At 47.4% G+C, this 18703-nt stretch overlaps 2 protein-coding genes across 3 annotated transcripts in view; one reads left to right on the top strand and one right to left on the bottom strand.

Moving 5' to 3' along the window:
* Window positions 1-15152, bottom strand: part of LOC128885866 (gamma-aminobutyric acid type B receptor subunit 2-like) — a 59088-nt gene extending 43936 nt beyond the window's left edge. For both annotated transcript variants that reach the window (XM_054140190.1, XM_054140194.1), the window contains exon 1: window positions 13478-15152. The gene's annotated coding sequence lies outside the window, so the exon portion shown is untranslated. The remainder of the gene's footprint in view (window positions 1-13477) is intronic.
* A 607-nt stretch (window positions 15153-15759) lies between these two features.
* On the top strand, window positions 15760-18690 carry LOC128885919 (glucose dehydrogenase [FAD, quinone]-like). The gene is made up of 5 exons (XM_054140307.1): window positions 15760-16802; window positions 16922-17277; window positions 17370-17741; window positions 17834-18198; window positions 18325-18690. Exons 1-5 carry the CDS (start codon window positions 16213-16215, stop codon window positions 18688-18690), a joined length of 2049 nt encoding a protein of 682 aa, XP_053996282.1. The 5' UTR covers window positions 15760-16212.
* The last annotated feature ends 13 nt before the right edge of the window (window positions 18691-18703 follow it).

Raw genomic sequence — 18703 nt, 5'->3', positions numbered from 1 at the left:
CATTGTGACTAAACAATTGTGGTTTGTGGCTGTCATCGAAGTAAGTTTGTCGTGGAAATGTGTTTGCGCGATCGAGAGAAAGGTCGAATCTTTCTTTCTCTGTTCAAAACGAAACGTTACGTCGCGTCGCGTCGTGTCGCATCTATCGAGTAAATATTTTTCAAAGAAGCAGTCGCTCTCTTGTTGCTCGCAGAGTGGAAAAGTCATGGAAAACGTTCCAAACGGTGTACGCGAATATTCTGTTGGAAAATCGAGACGGCCGGCGACGCGGATTTAAAGAGAAGCCAAGTCTCGTCGAAACAATCGTCGCGACAAACAGCAATCGGCTACCAAAGGCAAAGGTTGTAAAACGGTGAACCATGTTGCGCGTTCAATAATTTGTCAAGTTGGTCCAACGATATCGCGTCTACGATCGGTTTCACGATGGACGGTTATGCGAATAAAAAGATTATTCGTGACAAATTTCTCCAACGGTCTACCAACGCGTTTCGTCGACCATCGATTTACCTTAATTTCGTAAACATTTTCCGAGTTACTGTTACGCTTTGAAATTAATCGCTACACGTACGGCTTGGCTAATTAATATTACGTAGGTACATAGCAAGGACTACTCGATTGTTGCACACCGCGGAAAACGTGTTTTATCTTGATGTTGCAAAGCGGAGAACATTTAGATAAACCACGCGCGATGAAACTTGATCGTTTTAGTCGAAAAGAAGAGAGAGAGAGAGAGAGAAAATAGTATTGCCAACGTATTCTTTCGCCAGGCTTGCGATTTTCCATTATTTCCCCGCTCGATATAGGTATAGGTGTAGGTGTAGGTGTAGGTGTAGGTGTATCTATCGCGCATCGAAGGCGATGTTAAGAAATGTTTTCCGTCGGCAACCATTCCTAACGAACTTTTTTCATTAGAGCTAAGTGGTGTTGCATAGCCGCGAACGTCTGCGTTCGATCGTTTATCGAGTAATACCGGTTATTACAATGAACCTCCTGGTGCGCCAATGGAGGACCGACTCTAATCATCGTTGGACACTGGTCGGCGTAAAATCAACGCGTTTTCCGCATAGAAGGAATTCCGAAACAATCCAAACTAGTTTTGGTTGAATGAAATTTTGCAATTTGCGTGAGACGAGTAATTACGCGGGAACAACGACGCGTTGTTAACGAGCGTAACCCAAGTTTCACGGAGAACTCGGTCGCGCATTCCCCGAAAAGGAGAAAGCTGCGGTAATTCGAGGGTTAAACGGGGAAGGGGACGAGTACCGATAGAGGCACAAGATCAGTTTGCTCGAAGCTCATACTTGACCGGAACACTCGAGTCGATCAACTTTGGATGATCGTAAAGTTAAGTGTCCGGAACCTCTAAACCTCAAGTACCCAATTACAATAGCAGCAGCTGTCGATAACGTTCCCTTGCAACCAACGACATCGTACGATCCAAGAGACACTTGTTTCGGACCATAAGATATCGTGGATCCGTGATGCGAAACCTAGAACGACGTCGACGCATGCGTTCCGTTCATTTACCCGTTATTTCTTTGATATTTCCTTGAAACGAAACAAACCGAAGCGAAACGAAACGAAACTGAACTAATTGTAAACGACATTCGTTTACCAGACTTCGTTACATAATAGACGTAATCAACAAACGACGTATAGAGTCGCGGGACAAGACGCGACGTACGCGTATTGCCGCACTTTCTCGACCAAAGTGTCTCGTGGCAATCTCGTTCCCTAATTACTTTTTTCTTAAAAGCATCTTCTTCGTTCGCCGTCTCGTGTTCTTCTCGAGAAATTGACCGTCCCGCCCGAATTTGCCCTCTTCCGTTCTCGACGAGCTTTCTCACTTTTTCTACCTTTCCACTTTTGCCGCGCGGAACTTGTTCGCGTCCGCCCTTCTCTGAAGATTCTTAAAACCAAGTGTTTGGACTAGAAGCGTCGCGCGAGACGACGACATACTTGGCGAGCTTGCGCTTTCAAATACACCGAAAAATGAAACATATAAACTGTTTGGCTCACCTCGCGTAAACTTGAACGTCGCGTAGCTGGAAACTTGTCACGATCAACGATGGAATCCAACATTCTTCTTCTTCTTCTTCTTCTTCTTCTTCTTTGAAAGACTGGTTTCGAGATAGGAATTTTCAGTCGAAAAATTGGTAGGAAAAGTTTTCCAAATCCAACGGTTGCGACTTTCGCTCGATAACCAAGCGTTGGTCGGCTGTGTCGTGGAAAATCATCGGTTTACAAGCACCCCGAGCGGTCGGACAACCAGGTGGCTGACGAACCGTGTCGGTCTGTCAGGTTCAGGAGTAGCGTCGGTTAACGTCCAACGGTTGGACGTTGATCGGGTTAACCAGCTGTGACTTGAGAGGAACGCGGTAAACTCGACGAGTCGCGATCCATCTATCGCAAATTCGGTTCGATGCGTCGAAATCGGCCGATGGAACTCGAGGAATCGAAAGTCGATCGGTCAGCTAAAAATTAGCCAAATACACGATACATTGGCTAAATCGCAAAGAGAAGAACGAAAACGCAAGGTAATTTTGTAAAAGAGAAAATACGTTAAAACGAACCGAAAACAGAAGAGCATCCGCTAAAATTTCCAGCCAAATTTTAATTGGCTTATCTCAAACCACGGATCAATTCTGTCTTAAAGTTACGCGAGCTGATCGAATAGCGAATAATTTATCACCTAATTTTGGATATTTATGTTGCGAGTGGACAATCTGCCTCGTTCCCCGGGCGAGTAATCCAATTTATAGGAAATTTACGCTCGGATATTCGATAGACTGGAAAATCATAATACGGCGTAATATGAATTTTACGATAACTTGTTGTCGTCATCCAAATCGAATATTAATACGGCTATTCGTTTTTCATCCTCGATCTTGGAACGCGATAAACCGTTCTGTTACTTGTCACATAAAAAACAGGGAACGATATTAACGCTTCTTTCTATCGAATGCTTTGCTTTCGTTTTACAAAGGCAGTCCAAGTTGGCGTTATTTTCGACGATGCTCGAGACCGAGGCAGATCGTACGGAACGTAATCGATGGCGATGTCGAGGGCGTCGGCGTCGGCGTCGGCGTCGGCGTTGGCGTCGGCGTCGTTTCGTTAACAGAGTCAGCTGTGCTGACCGATTGTCTAGCGACGCCGACGCGAATGGTCGAAGCGGTAAGGTGGTCTCATACAGTATTCATCGGCGACCATGTCGCGGCAAGGTTGAGCCTTGGCATAGTGACATAATTCTCGGTTGTATCGCGCTACTAGCTAGTAACACGCTAGCCAGTCAGCCAAGCCAGTCAGCCAAGCCAGTCAGCCGGCGTTGGCATTGACGTTGGTGTTGGCGGTGGCGCTGGGTCAGACCGTGAGTCTCGACTGGAATAACTGACTGGCGATTCGACGACGTCGGTAGTTGATAGCGAGCACGGAGTGGCGTGTTCACTTCGGTTCATCGCTTGATCGATGGACTTTACTTTCGAGCCGGGAAGGTCGTTCGCTTTCACCTTAGGAGGTAAACTACCACGGAACACGAAGAAACATCGAAAGTGCTAAGGTTTAGGCTCGCGTGTCGATAACATCGCCGCCGACGCCGACGCCGACGCCGACGCCGACGCCGACGCGACACGCCGCTATTCTGTTCTCCCCTCGATCACTCGTAATCCGCGATAATGTAACATTACGACAAATTTGTTTACAAGTTTAACCAATTTGCCGATTTTCGGTCGCTCGCGCTCGGTTCGGATCGGAATCGAGAGTACAAACAAAGTTCGTTCATTGGAAACGGTAAATAATCGAGAGAATTTTGTTCGATCGAATAGACCTCGTTTCGATGAAATCTGTCTGATGCGGTAGTCTATGTTAATTTCACCAACGGTTGCAAGGGGTACGCGGACGTCGGTCGTGGCGCGTCGCATCGTGTCGCGTCGGCTGATCGACGTTTCGGATGAGTCGCGGAAAACTGGATCAGGTTGCTCGGGGGTTAGGCGTTCTACTTTTCGAGTGCGGTGAACGGCGTGGCGAAGAATCGAGGAGGCCGGTTGTTTTCCGTTAAAAATGCGACCACTCGCTCGCATTGTCTACCCTACGGAAAGCTTCAATTGCGACGTTCGAGCGAAACATCGAAAACGTTTAAACCTCTGCCGTTAACGCGATTCAAGATTCTAGAAAATCTGTTTTCGCTTTTAAGCAAATTCGCGATTCACCAGCAAACCTAATTAGAATACGAGCTCGTCGGCTTTTACCGAAAACTATTCGAGTTTGGAGGATGTTTTTCTTTTTGTTGATCGGTGGTCGGCATACTTTCGCAATAAATCAAGACTATACCGATGACTTTGTTACAAATTTTCACTCGAACCTCAACAATTTTTACACCCTCGTTGCAAACATTTCGTTAAGATGTTATCGTTACGCCATCGACACGTGGTGTTCCTGATCGTTTAAGAGACAAACGAGTATCGGCTGCGGGAAAAAACCATCGAGATGATAAACATTGTTTCAGCGAAATCCATGAAAAGGAGAAACGCAAAGGCGAACGCGAACGCGAACGCGAACGCGCGTCATCCTGGTGAAACGCTATACATTGCCAAATGTCGTTAACGACGTTCCTGGATAGAAAGTTCATCCTATCCTGAGCTTGTTGAAGCCGAGCCAAGCAAATGTTTACAGCTCTTAAAGGGTATTAAAATCTTACCGCGCGAAACGCATCGCGTTACCAGAAGACGCGAGATTTCGCTTCATCCAATCAAATTTTCCGACGGTCGCGCGTAAAATACCTGAATAAAAAAAGGCTTCTTGTTCTCGCCTTGCATCACGGAATTTTACAAGTGGATTAACTGTCGCCGGACAACTGAAAATTAAAGCATCTTCGAGGGATGGTAGTCGGGGTCTGGGTCGGGGTCGGGGTCGTGGTCGTGGTCGTGGTCGTGGGCAGATTCGCGTGCTAAATTCGAATGCTCTGCTACGTAAATGTTGACAGACCCGGATAACGTATCGTGCGAAGACACGCGAATGCTGGATGATCGATAATCAAGTGCACGAATACGTGTAGACGAATATACATAATGCATACGCGACGCGACTGTGGCGATGTTCACCACGAAGGTCACGTTTATTAAAGAAAGCAAACTGTTTACCGGTTCGAGTGGAAAAAACAGAATATAGCCATGGCGCAACTAGACTACGTTACGATACAATATGATCGATGCGATAAACGTTTCAGAGCTTCGTTCTCCATGCTCGCCAACTTGATTTTCATTCAAGTTGCGAGCAGCGCGAATCAACGAATAGCCATCGCGATATGACAACCTCGACTCGCTCGTACTCTGATACGCGTATAGCAAAAGAAAAGAAAAGAAAGATGACCGTTTCGTCGTCTGTAATCAGCTACCGATCAATCTTTCTCTCCGTAATACGTACAGGTAGCTGTCGCTGGTTTTCTAACGTTATCCCTCGATAGTAGTCGCAACTTCCGAATGGGAAACTAAACAATGTTCCGAAACTGGAACTCGCCCGTTTCGAGTAATAAACCCCAGCGATCCCGAAACGTTCTCGCAACCATCGCAACTGCCAATTTAACTAATAAACGCCTATTCTACCTGGTTGCACTTCTTTCCACGCATCTCTTGTTTTCATCGGCCGAATGTAAAGAGCAACGGAATACGTGGCAACGGTGTTTCGCTTCGAGGGTAAAATTATCGCGTGCGCCAGACATTTCTCGTGTAAACACCGCGTGTCATCGTGTAATATTTCCGCGACACTTGTTATCGCGTATGAATAGTTACTCTACGCAACTGGTACGAGACTCTCGCGGAAACGTTACGAATGAACCGGAGATACGTAGGTAACGCTCCGCAAACTTGCCATTTCACCGCTCGAAAACGGACGTCGGCCGCTCCGCTCCGTTTGCGCGATCTCTTCCGTGTATACATTGTACAACCTTTGATCGCGAGTCGATGCTCAACGTCCACCGTAAGCATTTCCATTAAACGACAAGAATAAACCGTCGAATAAAGAATAATCTGCTGTTTGTTCAGCGACACCGACACAAGTGCAACTCGCGTGAGAAAAGAAAAAGAAAGAATCAAGTCGTAAGGATTTTTATCGCTGCGAAAAATACGTATTAGACTCGAGTAACGACGCTTGATGAAATCTGAGGGGAAATTTGACGCGGTCAATTTTCATTAGTCGGTCGAACGTTGGCGTTCTATTAAAGTTTCTCCAGGTAAATAGATTTTGTAAGAAACACACCAAACACACATTTCGGCTCATAAGGATACCGGTTTAAACGCGTGGTTCGTCTTATCCTATAGAGTATAAAGTGTCGTACAGCCCCTGAGGGCTGAGGCCGCGTCACAAGTTGGATGCAATTCTTTACTGTACGCGTGAGTTACGACACGACGCGACGTCACGTGACGAACGTAAACGTATAATAAAATACGAGAGAGATCCTTTAAAAAGTTTCGAATTTGTTCAACGCGAAACAATGTCGAAGGTGAATCGAAAAATTCCAACGAAATGAGATTGTCGAGCGCGGCGAACGTGCTACGAGTCCAACAAAGTATCGAATCTTGTAGCGGCCGAGCCGGAGCAGGAGTCGGAGCCAGAGTTGGTACCGGAGGTGGTAGTCTGGAGAAGCTTACTCGAGTAGGCCACGTGGGAAACCGGAGCTCATCGTGTCACGTACCTCGCGAGGGTAATAGCAACCTATGGCACGGTGCAAATAATAAAACACATCGACTACCACCGGATCATCCCGATTTAACAAGTCCGAGAAAATCGAGACGTACACGTTTCGTAAATTAGGTGTACGGGCCAAAGATGGACGTAAAATTGGTCGACTCTGGAAAAATATCGGGCTTGTTGCGACTCATCCTCGATTCGTCGAGGAGAAGCGGACGGAAGCGCGCAGCTAGAAACAAAGTCAAGGGTTGTTTGCAACCCTAATATTACATTTTGCGTAACAATACCGCAAGAGCGTTCCGGATCTCGTTGCACGCAAATTAATTAACTCGTACGCGGAAACTCCATGGAGTTAATTAAACCGGCTTTCGTTTCGTTCTAGTTTAATTCGAGGATAACACGGAATAATAGTAATGCATTCGTGCGCTTCGCGGAAATATCGCTCCATACGAAACGAGCTCGTCCATTTTACCGTTCCAATAATTACGACCTAACGTTCTTACCCATTTTCTCATTGCCAAAAAACGAACGAAAATGTTGATTTGTTCCAATCGCCGCCAACGACGACGACGACGACGACGACGACGCGACGCGTTACAAAGAAACTCTCGAGTACCTACCCGTTGCGGAGTTTCGAGATGCAAATATTTGACATTGCACTTCTCACAGTTCGCAAACAAACCGTTCAATGCGGAAGCGTGCGAGTAATTCACGGTTGGAAAACGTTCTCGGGCACGCTTTCGCTGGATCGAGTTCTTCGTGAAATTACATCTAATAACATTGCGAGAAAAAATCAACAGCTCGATCGTCCGTTGGGACTGCAACGTTAGGAAAAGATGATAAAGCAATCTAATAGTCGAAACGGGCATTCGATAATCCGCCTTAACCGGAACTAGGATGACCAATCGGAGTCATGTGGATTAAACATAATTTTATTCGTAGACTTGGACGAACCGAGGGGAGTTTTACTAGATTCTACGTTGTATTCTGTTTCGAGAATCGATTCGAAAGAGATCGCTAATGTATGCGAATTGGTATTTGAAAAAACGAGCTGTTGGCTTTTTGTCGATCGCAACGCAACACGGGTCTAAATTGTTGACAGCTGTGCTATTGCGAGCTAACCGAACGCACGCGTTGCGAGACTAATATTTCATCGGAACGCTTCGCTTCGCTTCGAAATGCATCGAAAAATATAATATATCAACTCTGGCTGCCCGTCCGTTTCGCTGCCGAAAGATATATCTATCCAGGATGGCGACGAATGCGTGCCCTATTCCTCTGTAGCATGCACAACTCATTCGCGGCAAACGTAATTTTCATGATTTATCGCTCGTTGACTTTACCACAAGTATAGCTAACCTTCGTAACTCTCTTCGCGCCACCATTCGAGTTTCTCACCTTTTAAGATTACGTGAAAAATAGCTCGAGATAGACCGATTTCTAAATACGTATCATGCTAGCATCGTTTACAAACGACAACTACTCGATCCACTTGTGTTGGTAGCCACGCGAGTCGGTGGATCCAAGTTGATGTTTAGGAAAATAAAAATTGGCCGAGAGATCGTAGAGATGCGAATACGGCTGAAACGTATTCGGATTCCAGCATATATGCGGTCACTAGACGATCGGTTCGTATTTTCCAGTTCCAGTTTACCTACACAATAGGTGCTCGAATTCAATTGCTACGTTTTCGGATTCGATTGTTCATACAGACCAGAAGGATTACTTGGCACTCGAAAAGTGCATGGAACGTTCAAATGGTACCTACCTCGCTTTTTGTTTATCTGCTCTCAAAACACTCGATGAATTTTAATGCCGTAAACCGCTAATAATAACAACAAGATCTTGGTTAAATATTTTTGCTCCAAGAGAAAGGTGTTGAAGGTGTTGGGCGAAAATGGAGTAAGATGCAACTGAAAGTAGCTTACAACGGTTACAACGGTTCGACGGTTTCACTGACATTTAAATTCGTTTAAACGAAATTACAACGCAACGTTCGTTATAAAACTGAAAACCCGAGAAAGGGGCCGAGGGAGAAGCAGAGTTTCCTGTAACTTGTTCGTAAAATTACGCGAGCGTTCCAGACTTTTCCGGAGAGTCTAAAGTCTAAGGGATAGTTGTAGTCGATCAGTACGCGACAGCACACACACACAAACCTAATCGGCACTCGCAGCGAGAAACTTATAAATGAATTTAATTATTTCGAAAAGACGATTACAAGCTTGAAAAAAATGTTGTTTCGTAGAGGAGATAACCAAAGTTGCTTCGACCAAAGTTGCTTTTCAGGAAGAATGGGCATAGTATCCGTGAGTAACCAAGCTGGATGAAATGCGAGCGCATCTTTGAGCCCTTCCTTGATGCATATTTCGCGTTACGCTCCTCTCCTCGGCTTTTATTCCGGGTACTTTATTCCGTTACGCAGGGACGTTCGAGTGTTTTCGCTACTCGTTGTTTTTCAAGTATCGCAGAGCAGAGCACAAGAGAACAGAACCGGGCGGTGCGCTGTCGCGGCCGGAGCGTTTCCTGCTTCGTTCGCATCTTTAAAGCTTCTTCCGCAAAGAACTTGCGTATCGCAGGTTGCCTTTGTTTATTCGAAAGCCACTTGCCGTCCAAGTGCTCGATCTACGATGTACATAGTTACATACGTACTTGGTTTAGTAACATCTAACGAGAGTATCGCGTTCGTTTGTCGTATGACGGTTATTCCATCGATTCCGCTCGAAAGGCGACTACATACGTGAGGAAAGATTCGCGGTAGACCGCGCGCGCGGAACTCACCGCTCCGAGGCTCGCCGGCGCGCGGCGTCGAGAGTGTAACGTCAGTGTTGTATAATCAGACGACCGTGGATAAAAACGAGATACATGGTGTTTGGAGTTGCCGTAACAACCTTCCAAGTTTCATCGGGAATCAGAGAGACAGGAGGGTTTCTCGGTTAGTTGGTGTCTCTCGTCGTACACGTATGTGTGTTTGTTGTCGACACTTGGACGAACAGGATGAAACGTTTCCCGTACCTTCCTTTCGTTTGCAGTTTGACGATAAAGGGAAGTAAACTCGTCACAAGTTTCACCCTAGTTTGTCCGGCTCGAGATTTGTTGCAATCTTTCCTGTCTCTCCTTCTGTCGGCTCCTTCATTGGCCACTCCGGCAACTTACTTTCCCTCCTCTTTCTCCCGTACCCTATTTCTCTCTCACTCTATCTTTGCTCCCTTTTCCGGATCGTCCGAGCGTTCGGGATCGACGCTTTGCCAAAGGGAAACTCCACTCTGGGCTTTGTAAGGATTCCTCGTGGCTCATCGCGTTTCCGAACGAAAGAGAATACCGTGCGGCGACGGAAGCTGATCGGCTACTCGAGGAGCTAGGAGGTACTCGATACGCGTGCACGGTTCCTTTTTCCAAATTTTCATCTTTCCTCGAACAAGGAACGCACGGAGCAACCTAGCAGTCGCGTACCAGTCTACCAGTGAAAAAACGGTTCATTTGTTTTATGGGGGTCATGAAAAGGCGAGAGCACGAGCAAAGATAAACGTTCGGCCGAGTAATAAACGTGATGCGACGCGACCTAAGAATCTTGGAATTATGAAACACGAGAGGCATAAAGCGTTACGGAAAATTATAAAACAGACCGAGAACCTGCAGCAGTGCTCCGAGCGAACCGTTCTATCCACTTTGCGAGCTAAAAGACATCGAGCTGGTTGCTGCGGTCAAGTGTGCGTAATTGAAACGGGCATCAAAGTAACGCGTCGGGATAGCGAAGCTGGACGTGGACGGTTAGGTGAACAGCTGTCTAAGGCAAGCCAGCTACAATTGCTTCGCGTCAACGGTCGCGTTCGGCTCGTTCGGCTCGTCCGCTGCGTAAACATTTTTTAACCTTGTCGAATACGATTCTCATGTTACTTAAACTTTATCTTCATATAAAAACAAACGTAATTAAACTGCGTTAACCGTGAAAAGTGCAACGTTATTTTGTCCTGCGACGATCCAAACACTCAAAGTGTTTGTTGATGGTATAAAAGCCATAAAATGGTTCGAGTGAACATTGCATTGTTTGATAACGGTAGTGTAAAAGTTGAAGGGAAGAAGCACAAATAGCAACAGCAGCTCTCGTTTAAGGGAAATCGGCTTTAAAGTTCCGTAACATGTAGCTCGTGTGACGACTAGTATCGACGAGCAGTCGAAACGTTTGTGTCTTGGAGAAAATGCTCGAGTGCACCAACACCAACTTGGCCATTAACCGAGTTTCTCAGAATCTGTGCACCATCCAGCTCGCGAGCTCTTTCCAACGGAACGGAATCCATAGGAAATTCCAATGCTTCGGCGCGTACAGATCGTGTGGGTTAATTTTTCATTGGCTCGGACGAATAATACGTGAGTCGAGGAACGGGGAGTTTTCACCGGGAGTTATTCGATCGTTGGTCGAGAAAATGTCGGAGCAAAGCTTTCGAAATGGATAATCGAAAAGAGGCAACGGCTAGTGCAGCGGAAAATAATAAATTGATAAAATCGAAGAACCAGGAGGACGAGACCAAGAGTCGAACTGACACGATGCGGCGTCGATACGTCGGCGTTGACGGCGGCGCGGCGCGGCGCGGCTCGGCGACCTGAATTCAAAAAAGCAAAGAGTCGTTTCGAATCATGGGACCGAATGCTCGCAGTCACCGCTACGCGAACCCGCAGAACCGCCCTATTGTTCACGCTCGAACAATGCTGTCTTTGTCGCGATGTGATTAAACCCTGAATAAATTTTCTATTACGTTGTTCTACACCAGGCTTTCCTTCGCTTTCAAACGCTCGTTTCCTCGCTCTCTGTCCCGCCCTTTCGATTCTCTCGGCTAAAATGCCAACGCGAACGCCACCAACGCGAGACGGCTCGGTCCGGATTAACCCAACGATTCTATTGCTCGAATTTCATGCTAGATTCGCGGCACGATCGTGCCGTTTACACCTACTTACGAGCAATTTCCCAAAAAACTAATAAACAACGTATATAATAGATACGAATATCGGAGAACACGATTGACAAAGATAATTCCAATTCGAGAATGGCACGACACATGTCAAGAAGCTTTCGTTAAAATACGCATCGAAAAGTTGGCGTGCAATTCCGAAACGTAGATTATATAGTATACTCTCGTTTAGCGACAAACAATCCGGTATTAATTCTTCCACGTATAATATCTTACCCATACCACGAGAAATTCAGGATTCCGGGAACGCGTGTACCACGTATCAGCGCATACCGCACCGTCGCGTTGCGTCGCGTCGAGTCGAGTCGAGTCGAGTCGAGTCGTGTCGGTGTGCAAGCTGTGCTTTGTAATTTCATCCTTCCGGTATCTTTTATGGTGCGCTCTCGCTTGCGCGCACACCTGCAACCTTGCAGACGACGTTCAGTTTGCGAAGCACACCATGCCTTTGATCGATTCACCGTTATATAGTATACAGAGCCTTTGACGACCGTTCGGATTGGGTTAAGTAAAAATTTCGTTAAGGATACATGTATCGTTGAGAGGCGATAGCCACGAATGGAAAGTTCTTTTACATCTCCGCGTGCGTTGTTTTTCCAGTAGAGCAGCCGTTGAAGAAAAAACGACGCGATGTCTCCTCTGATCGAAACCTTCGATTAAATCAAAATCAAAACCGTCCATGTAACGGTCGTACACATCGGCTGGGATTCTTTTATTATCGCTAATCGATTAAGCAACTTTGACGAAGCGTGTGGTTCGAGTGATTCGTAACGATACGAACGATGGACGCGGACGGGCTCCTCGTTGCATCGTAGCGTTAGCGTTACGCGACAAAGTCATTCTACGATGCAAAGGTATACTTAACAACCGTATACTCGCGTTTCGCGAGCGGTGAATAATGCAATTCGAGCTTTAGAATGGCACACGGCGAACATTACTCGGTAATTTTCATTCGCGAGAAAGAAAAGGAAACCTTGAGTCGAGGTTATAGCCGAGGTCGAGATCGGTCGATCGACGATACTACTCTCTGGTGACGCGTGTTTGCAACTTTTTCTCAGCTTTTCCCATCTACTTGCCACGAGTATTTCGACACGCGTGCGCTTTCGTAATTCAAAGTATACGTCGCGACGTGGCCGTGTTTTCCTTTATCTCGCCTAGGTAGAACCAGGGCTGAAAGGAGTAACGGTTCGGAAACAAGAGGCGCGCGCGTATCGTTCGCGTTCACGAAACTAAAGGTGACCTTCGAGAATGAAGATTATCGGTCGCGCGAAACCACTGGCCATGCATTAATTCGCGTCCAGGCTTTCGTGCGAGGAAATTCTTAAGAAACGAAATCGTCTCGGGAGAACGCGTCCCGTCATCGAGAAGGTAAACAAAACGATTCCGTCGGAAACAGCGATATTCCAAGTCGCACGCGATGCGAATAAAAACGCGATACTTGTCCTTTGCTCGGTCGACGCTACCAGATATTATAATATCCTGTATACGAACGTGTACAGTTATGTATCTCTCGTTTTACTTGAAACTTGATCCAGCCCATTGAAGAACGAGTATCCGACAATCTCCTACGAGAATCGTCTCGTTACGTTTACGATGCTCGTCGCGATTCGTCCAACCGATAGGTCAATGACTCGGTACTCGTTTAAAAAGAGACTGATCACGGCAACGTTTGAATTTCGTTGCGTTTGGAAAGTTAATGTACGCGAAACCATCGACGCAACCTACGTACCGTACAGGTGTCTACGTAATGTGTTGTTTCATCTATAGGTACCAAGAGAAAGTGTACGGTGGACGAACAAACGACTAATAACGAAAGAAAGCATCAACGCACATACCCGACAGCGCGTAATCCTCCGTTACCGTCCTCTGTTACTCTCCTCCGGGCCATTTATCCGCATTATCTTCCCGGTGGACTTTTCGCAGCGAGCACGTCCGATAAACTGGTTGCCACCCCCATCGCAAACCAGCTACCGGTCCTCACGACAGCATCCACAAAGAATACACCACACACTCTTCAATCCGCGAGAATACTCGGTGGCTGGGTGACTCTTTCTTTCCTTGTTCGTTAATTAACCGTCGGCGTCGGGTGCTCGCCAGGAGCCACGCGAAGTATCGCGTTCCTCTTTGTCCAATTCACGTTCGCGTTCGCGTTCGCGTTTACGCTCGCGTTTACGCAAAACTGCGCGGGGTCACGGAGGGTGGGGAAGAGATCGAGGGACACGGCAAGCCGAGGATCGAGATGAACCGACAGCGAACCAGATCCAAAGGACGAGGCAAGAGGAGAAAGAGAAGGCCAGCCAGAGGTCGAAAGGTGTGGAGAAAGAGCAAAAGACGGAGCGGTCAGTGACGGCGGTCGATAGAGATAGGTGGTGAGCGGTGAGTTTTCGCCTCGTCTGCCGTGGCACGTTCGCGGCTGCGAGCGCGAAAACCTCCAACGAGAACCCGAGGAAACGATACGACACGCGATGGACGGCAGCGAATCGCTACCAGCCTACGCGACGCGACGCGATCAACCGAACCGAACCGAACCGAACCGAACCGAACCGAAACCAAACTAAACGAAACCAAACTAAACGAAACGAAACGAAACGAAACGAAACGAACGATTCGCTGTCGAGGGTCCAACGGTTCGCGAGCAAACAGTCGCGTTCGCCGGATGCAGCGCGAATAGAGGGTTGGTCTTGCGCGGCAGCGCTCTCACACGGCCATCCGGCAAACTGACAACCCACCCCTGAACCATCCCCAAACGCTGCCGCTGCAAATGCCTATCCCTATACCTACCCGCCGCCCTATCGCGTTTGCGCATTTTGCCCCAACCCAACGAGAGACTCGCGATTAGTAACTCGTTTTCTCACCCTGATGCCGTGCCATGCCGCGCTCTACTTGTTCTGCGCGGCCGTGGCCATTCGATATTCTATCCGTTGCCAGTTTTCGATCGACGACCGACCGATCCTCCTGTAAGAATTTACGAAATCAACTCCCTCGTTGATGCCCACTGCAAACGAAAAGATGCATGTGCCCGAACGCAGCCCCGTCGCTCGACGACGAAACGAAATCCGGTAGACGTAATCGAGCCTCTCACGTGTATATCGCCTACTTTACGTTAGCAAAATTCACTCCATAATACGTTATTTATTATTTTACGACTGTAAGTTTGGACGGTCGGCGGTTAGATTACCATCTTTTCGTACACCACGGCCGGTTGTGCTTACTTATACGGCGACACGTATTCTCTTTCGATTTAAATGTTCGGTTCGCGCGTTAAACGTCAGAGAACGAAATGATCGATTACGCTAACCTTATCGACTTTGATGTTCCGGACGAATAGAGTTTCCAAAGTCACCGTTCTTAAAAAGAGAGTGCGCGCTTCAAAGTGCATCATCATCGACCGAGGTCGGTAATCCAGTTCGCGAGACGCAAACATCCGTCGAACGACCGAGACTAATGTATGGTATATTCGTCACTTGTCTTTACCTAGTATAGAATCGAGCGGCTAATCTCGATCGATAACAATGAACGCGCGAAACGATGATTCGTTGAAAAAGCGAGTTGGTTTTTTTTCTGATCTGGCAAAACGACTGCGAATCGGCCACTGCATTCTTTCGTTTCGTTGCATTCGCAAACGTATCGGTGAGCGTCGCGTCGCGCGTCTTTGAGCAAGCTGCGTTCGGTGACATCACATTCGGCTGGACGCCCTACTTTTACCCCAAGCATTTCACACGACGACCTCGAGAGATGAATTCATCTCCGTGCAGTTGACCGTTTCTTCGGTTTGGGTCAGTCACCTGGTCCAAAGTGAAATCGAAATTGCTCGGTGTTCGGGCAGCTGCAACCGACGTGCAGCGAAAAAATTGCACTCTGCTAACCGGCCATCTCGCATCGCTCCGTTACTACTTGGACGATCTAACGAGTCCCGTTTAACACCGAGCCAATCATCGAAACAAGGAGAGATGTAAAAAGGTGTCGATACACCGAGTTTCAAGTTATGAAACAAACGAGTACGAAAGCGAAGAAAGCGATCGGATCCGTTAACGGTTTATCCTCGCGTCCTAACGGTCGGCGAACCTATCTTACCGAATTTGTCATTGATACGTTGACATTGATACGTAAACTTGAGTCACTCCGGAGGACAATTTACTGGCTAGCCAGCGGCAGACAGCGCGCGTTCGTCGGCGTCGATTCGAATCACGATCGACAATCATCTCGTATACCCGTCACGTTTCACGTCATCTGTCGCGATAGCCTTTGAAACGCTGTCAAGAATCTTTGAACGGCATTGTTGATTCCATCGAAACGATACCTCGAATCGCAAACGTCGAGTAAGCTAATCGCAGACGATGGCAGTCTCCGCGTTGATATCCTCCAAGGTCGAGCGAAACCGATCTTGATGGTTATAGCGCGCCGCGTCGCGGAGCCAATCGGTCTCTGCTCGACTCGTCGAACGGTCCGACGACTGCGAACAAACGGTATAGCGTTTAATTGAAATCCGAGTGTCTTTTGTCGCTGTGCGTCTCATGGTTTACTAATTGCTGTGATAATCGTAAACTTGTATCGTTCAACGAATTGGAGAATGTTGAGATTGTTAGCAATGTTCTTATTGTTATCCCGTGCGCGATGCGTTTTCTCGCCAACCATTTTGGAGAACGTGTATCGATTCTTCTTTGGATTTTCAACGACCACGACGACCACGACGACGACGACGACGTACGAGACGTCCGTTTCGAACCAAGAGTACGATTTCATCGTGATCGGAGCTGGTTCTGGTGGATCCGTGCTCGCGAATCGTCTCACCGAGATTCAAAGTTGGAACGTGTTGCTACTAGAAGAGGGTAAGGACGAAATGTTCCTCACGGACATTCCGCTATTGGCGCCTGTTCTTCACGTCACGGATTACGTTCGGCTGCACAAGAGCGAACCGAGACCACAAAAGTCCGACGGGACCGGCGGTTACTGTTTGTCTATGAACGAGGGCCGTTGCAATCTGCCGAGTGGCAGAGCGGTAGGAGGTAGCTCGGTCGTCAATTTCATGATATATTCGAGGGGATCGGCCAACGATTACAACGCTTGGGCGGCGCAAGGCAATCCCGGTTGGAGTTATACAGACGTGTTGCCATACTTTATCAAGTCGGAAAATTGCAAACTACGGGATCAAGACGTTAGGTAATTAGAGTTGGTTGCCGTACGATTAACCATACCGAGGCGTATGTTGCGTTTCTACGACTCGGGTACTCGAAAAGGATTCCCTCGAGTATCCGTTTTGAGGAGAATTTTTTCATCAGATTCCATGGTAGCGGCGGATACCTCGACGTCACCACTTCACCGTACGTATCCCCGTTGAGAGAACGTTTTCTTCGAGCCGGCGAGGAGCTGGGCTACGACATAATCGATTACAACACCGACAGGCTTATCGGTTTTTCAACGGCACAGGTTCATTTGAGAAATGGTCACAGGGTCAGTGCCAGCAAGGCGTTTCTACGGCCTATTCGCGATAGAGCCAACTTTCATTTATCGAAATTATCGAGAGCGACGAGGATCGTGATCGATCCAAACACGAAAACCGTCGTGGGCGTCGAGTTTGTTAAGAATGGCAAAAAGTTGTTCGCTTCCGCCAGAAAAGAGATAATAGTTTCAGCGGGTAATCTGGCAGAATTTACGTAACCTTTAAATTTTTAAGCACCGAACCGACTCGACTATATTTTTTCTTCGGATTTACATACGTGTTCGCAGGGACTCTCAATTCCCCCCAATTGTTGATGCTCTCCGGTGTGGGACCCAAGGATCACTTGACGTCGTTGAACGTTCGCGTGATCGAGGATCTTCCGGTCGGATATAATTTGCAAGATCACGTCAGCATGTCGGCGTTGACATTTCTCGTCAACGAGAGCGTGACGATCGTCGAACCGCGCGTCGCCTCAAATTTCGCAAACGTTTTCGATTACTTTGTTAAAGGAACCGGTCCGCTCACCGTACCCGGTGGAGCCGAATGTTTAGCGTTCGTTAACACCAAACAGGACGCTCGAGAAGCGAGAAGAAGAAATCGAGCCAAGAAAAACCGCTTTCACCGCGAGGAAAACTTGCATACGTATTTCGAGAACGAAGGTAACGCGAAATTCAATAACGTCGAAACACGGCGAAGTATACGGCGGTATACAAAGAAAAAGGAAAAGAATAAAGTTTTTCGCATTTTTTAGTATCTCCTCCGCTAAACGTGTCTTCCCTCGTCGCCCATCGCACCAGCTACTCGGAATCTCGATTTCTCAATTCGGAACAAGCGGACCTTCCCGACATCGAATTGGTTTTAGGAATTAGCGCGCTTACCGGAGACATATCCGGCAGCTTCAGAGGTCTTCTTGGCTTGACGGAGCAATTTTACAAAGAGGTTTTCACCGGCTACGAAGGGTTCGATGCTTTTTCGATCGTCCCGATACTCTTGCAGCCGAAAAGTAGGGGGCGAGTTACCTTGAGGACCTCCGATCCGTTTCGTCCACCTATATTCCAAATAAATTACTACGATCACCAAGACGATCTGACAACCATGGTTCGGGGAATAAGAAAGGTAGCGACTACTTTCGCCGTGTATATTTATCCGATAAAATCGTTTCTCAACTGTTACATTTCCCTAGCTATTATTCTTAAATGATCAACCGAAACTTTGAAGGGTAACTTTTCATCGTATCCGTAGGCAATACTAATCGCGTCTACCAAGGCTTTCAAGCGTTTCAACGCGACGCTGTTACCGGTCGCATTTCCAGGATGCAAACGTATCCCGTTCGATACCGATCCGTACTGGACGTGCGTTGCTCGCCACGTGAGCACAACCTTGGGTCATTTCGTGGGCACGTGCAAGATGGCCACGAGGGAGAACTCGGGCGTGGTCGATCACAGGTTACGAGTGCACGGAATCAACGGTTTGAGAGTCGTGGATGCCAGTATAATTCCAAGCCTGATCGCTGGCCATACGAACGCGCCGACGTATATGATCGCCGAAAAGGCCGCTGATATGATAAAAAAAGATTGGAAACAGTTGAATTCGGACCGTACACGTTAGACGATCTTTTCTA

The sequence above is a fragment of the Hylaeus anthracinus genome, unplaced genomic scaffold (assembly GCF_026225885.1).
Source record: "Hylaeus anthracinus isolate JK02 unplaced genomic scaffold, UHH_iyHylAnth1.0_haploid 0, whole genome shotgun sequence".
Lineage (NCBI taxonomy): Eukaryota > Metazoa > Arthropoda > Insecta > Hymenoptera > Colletidae > Hylaeus > Hylaeus anthracinus.
This window is presented reverse-complemented; position numbering and strand designations above follow the sequence as displayed.

Excerpts from the sequence above, each read along its gene's own strand:
- LOC128885919 (XM_054140307.1), top strand. The coding sequence starts at position 16,213 with ATGTTGAGATTGTTAGCAATGTTCTTATTGTTATCCCGTGCGCGATGC. Across the intron at positions 16,803-16,921 it reads CTACGGGATCAAGACGTTAG|ATTCCATGGTAGCGGCGGAT; the intron begins GTAATTAGAGTT and ends TTTTTTCATCAG. Across the intron at positions 17,278-17,369 it reads AGAGATAATAGTTTCAGCGG|GGACTCTCAATTCCCCCCAA; the intron begins GTAATCTGGCAG and ends ACGTGTTCGCAG.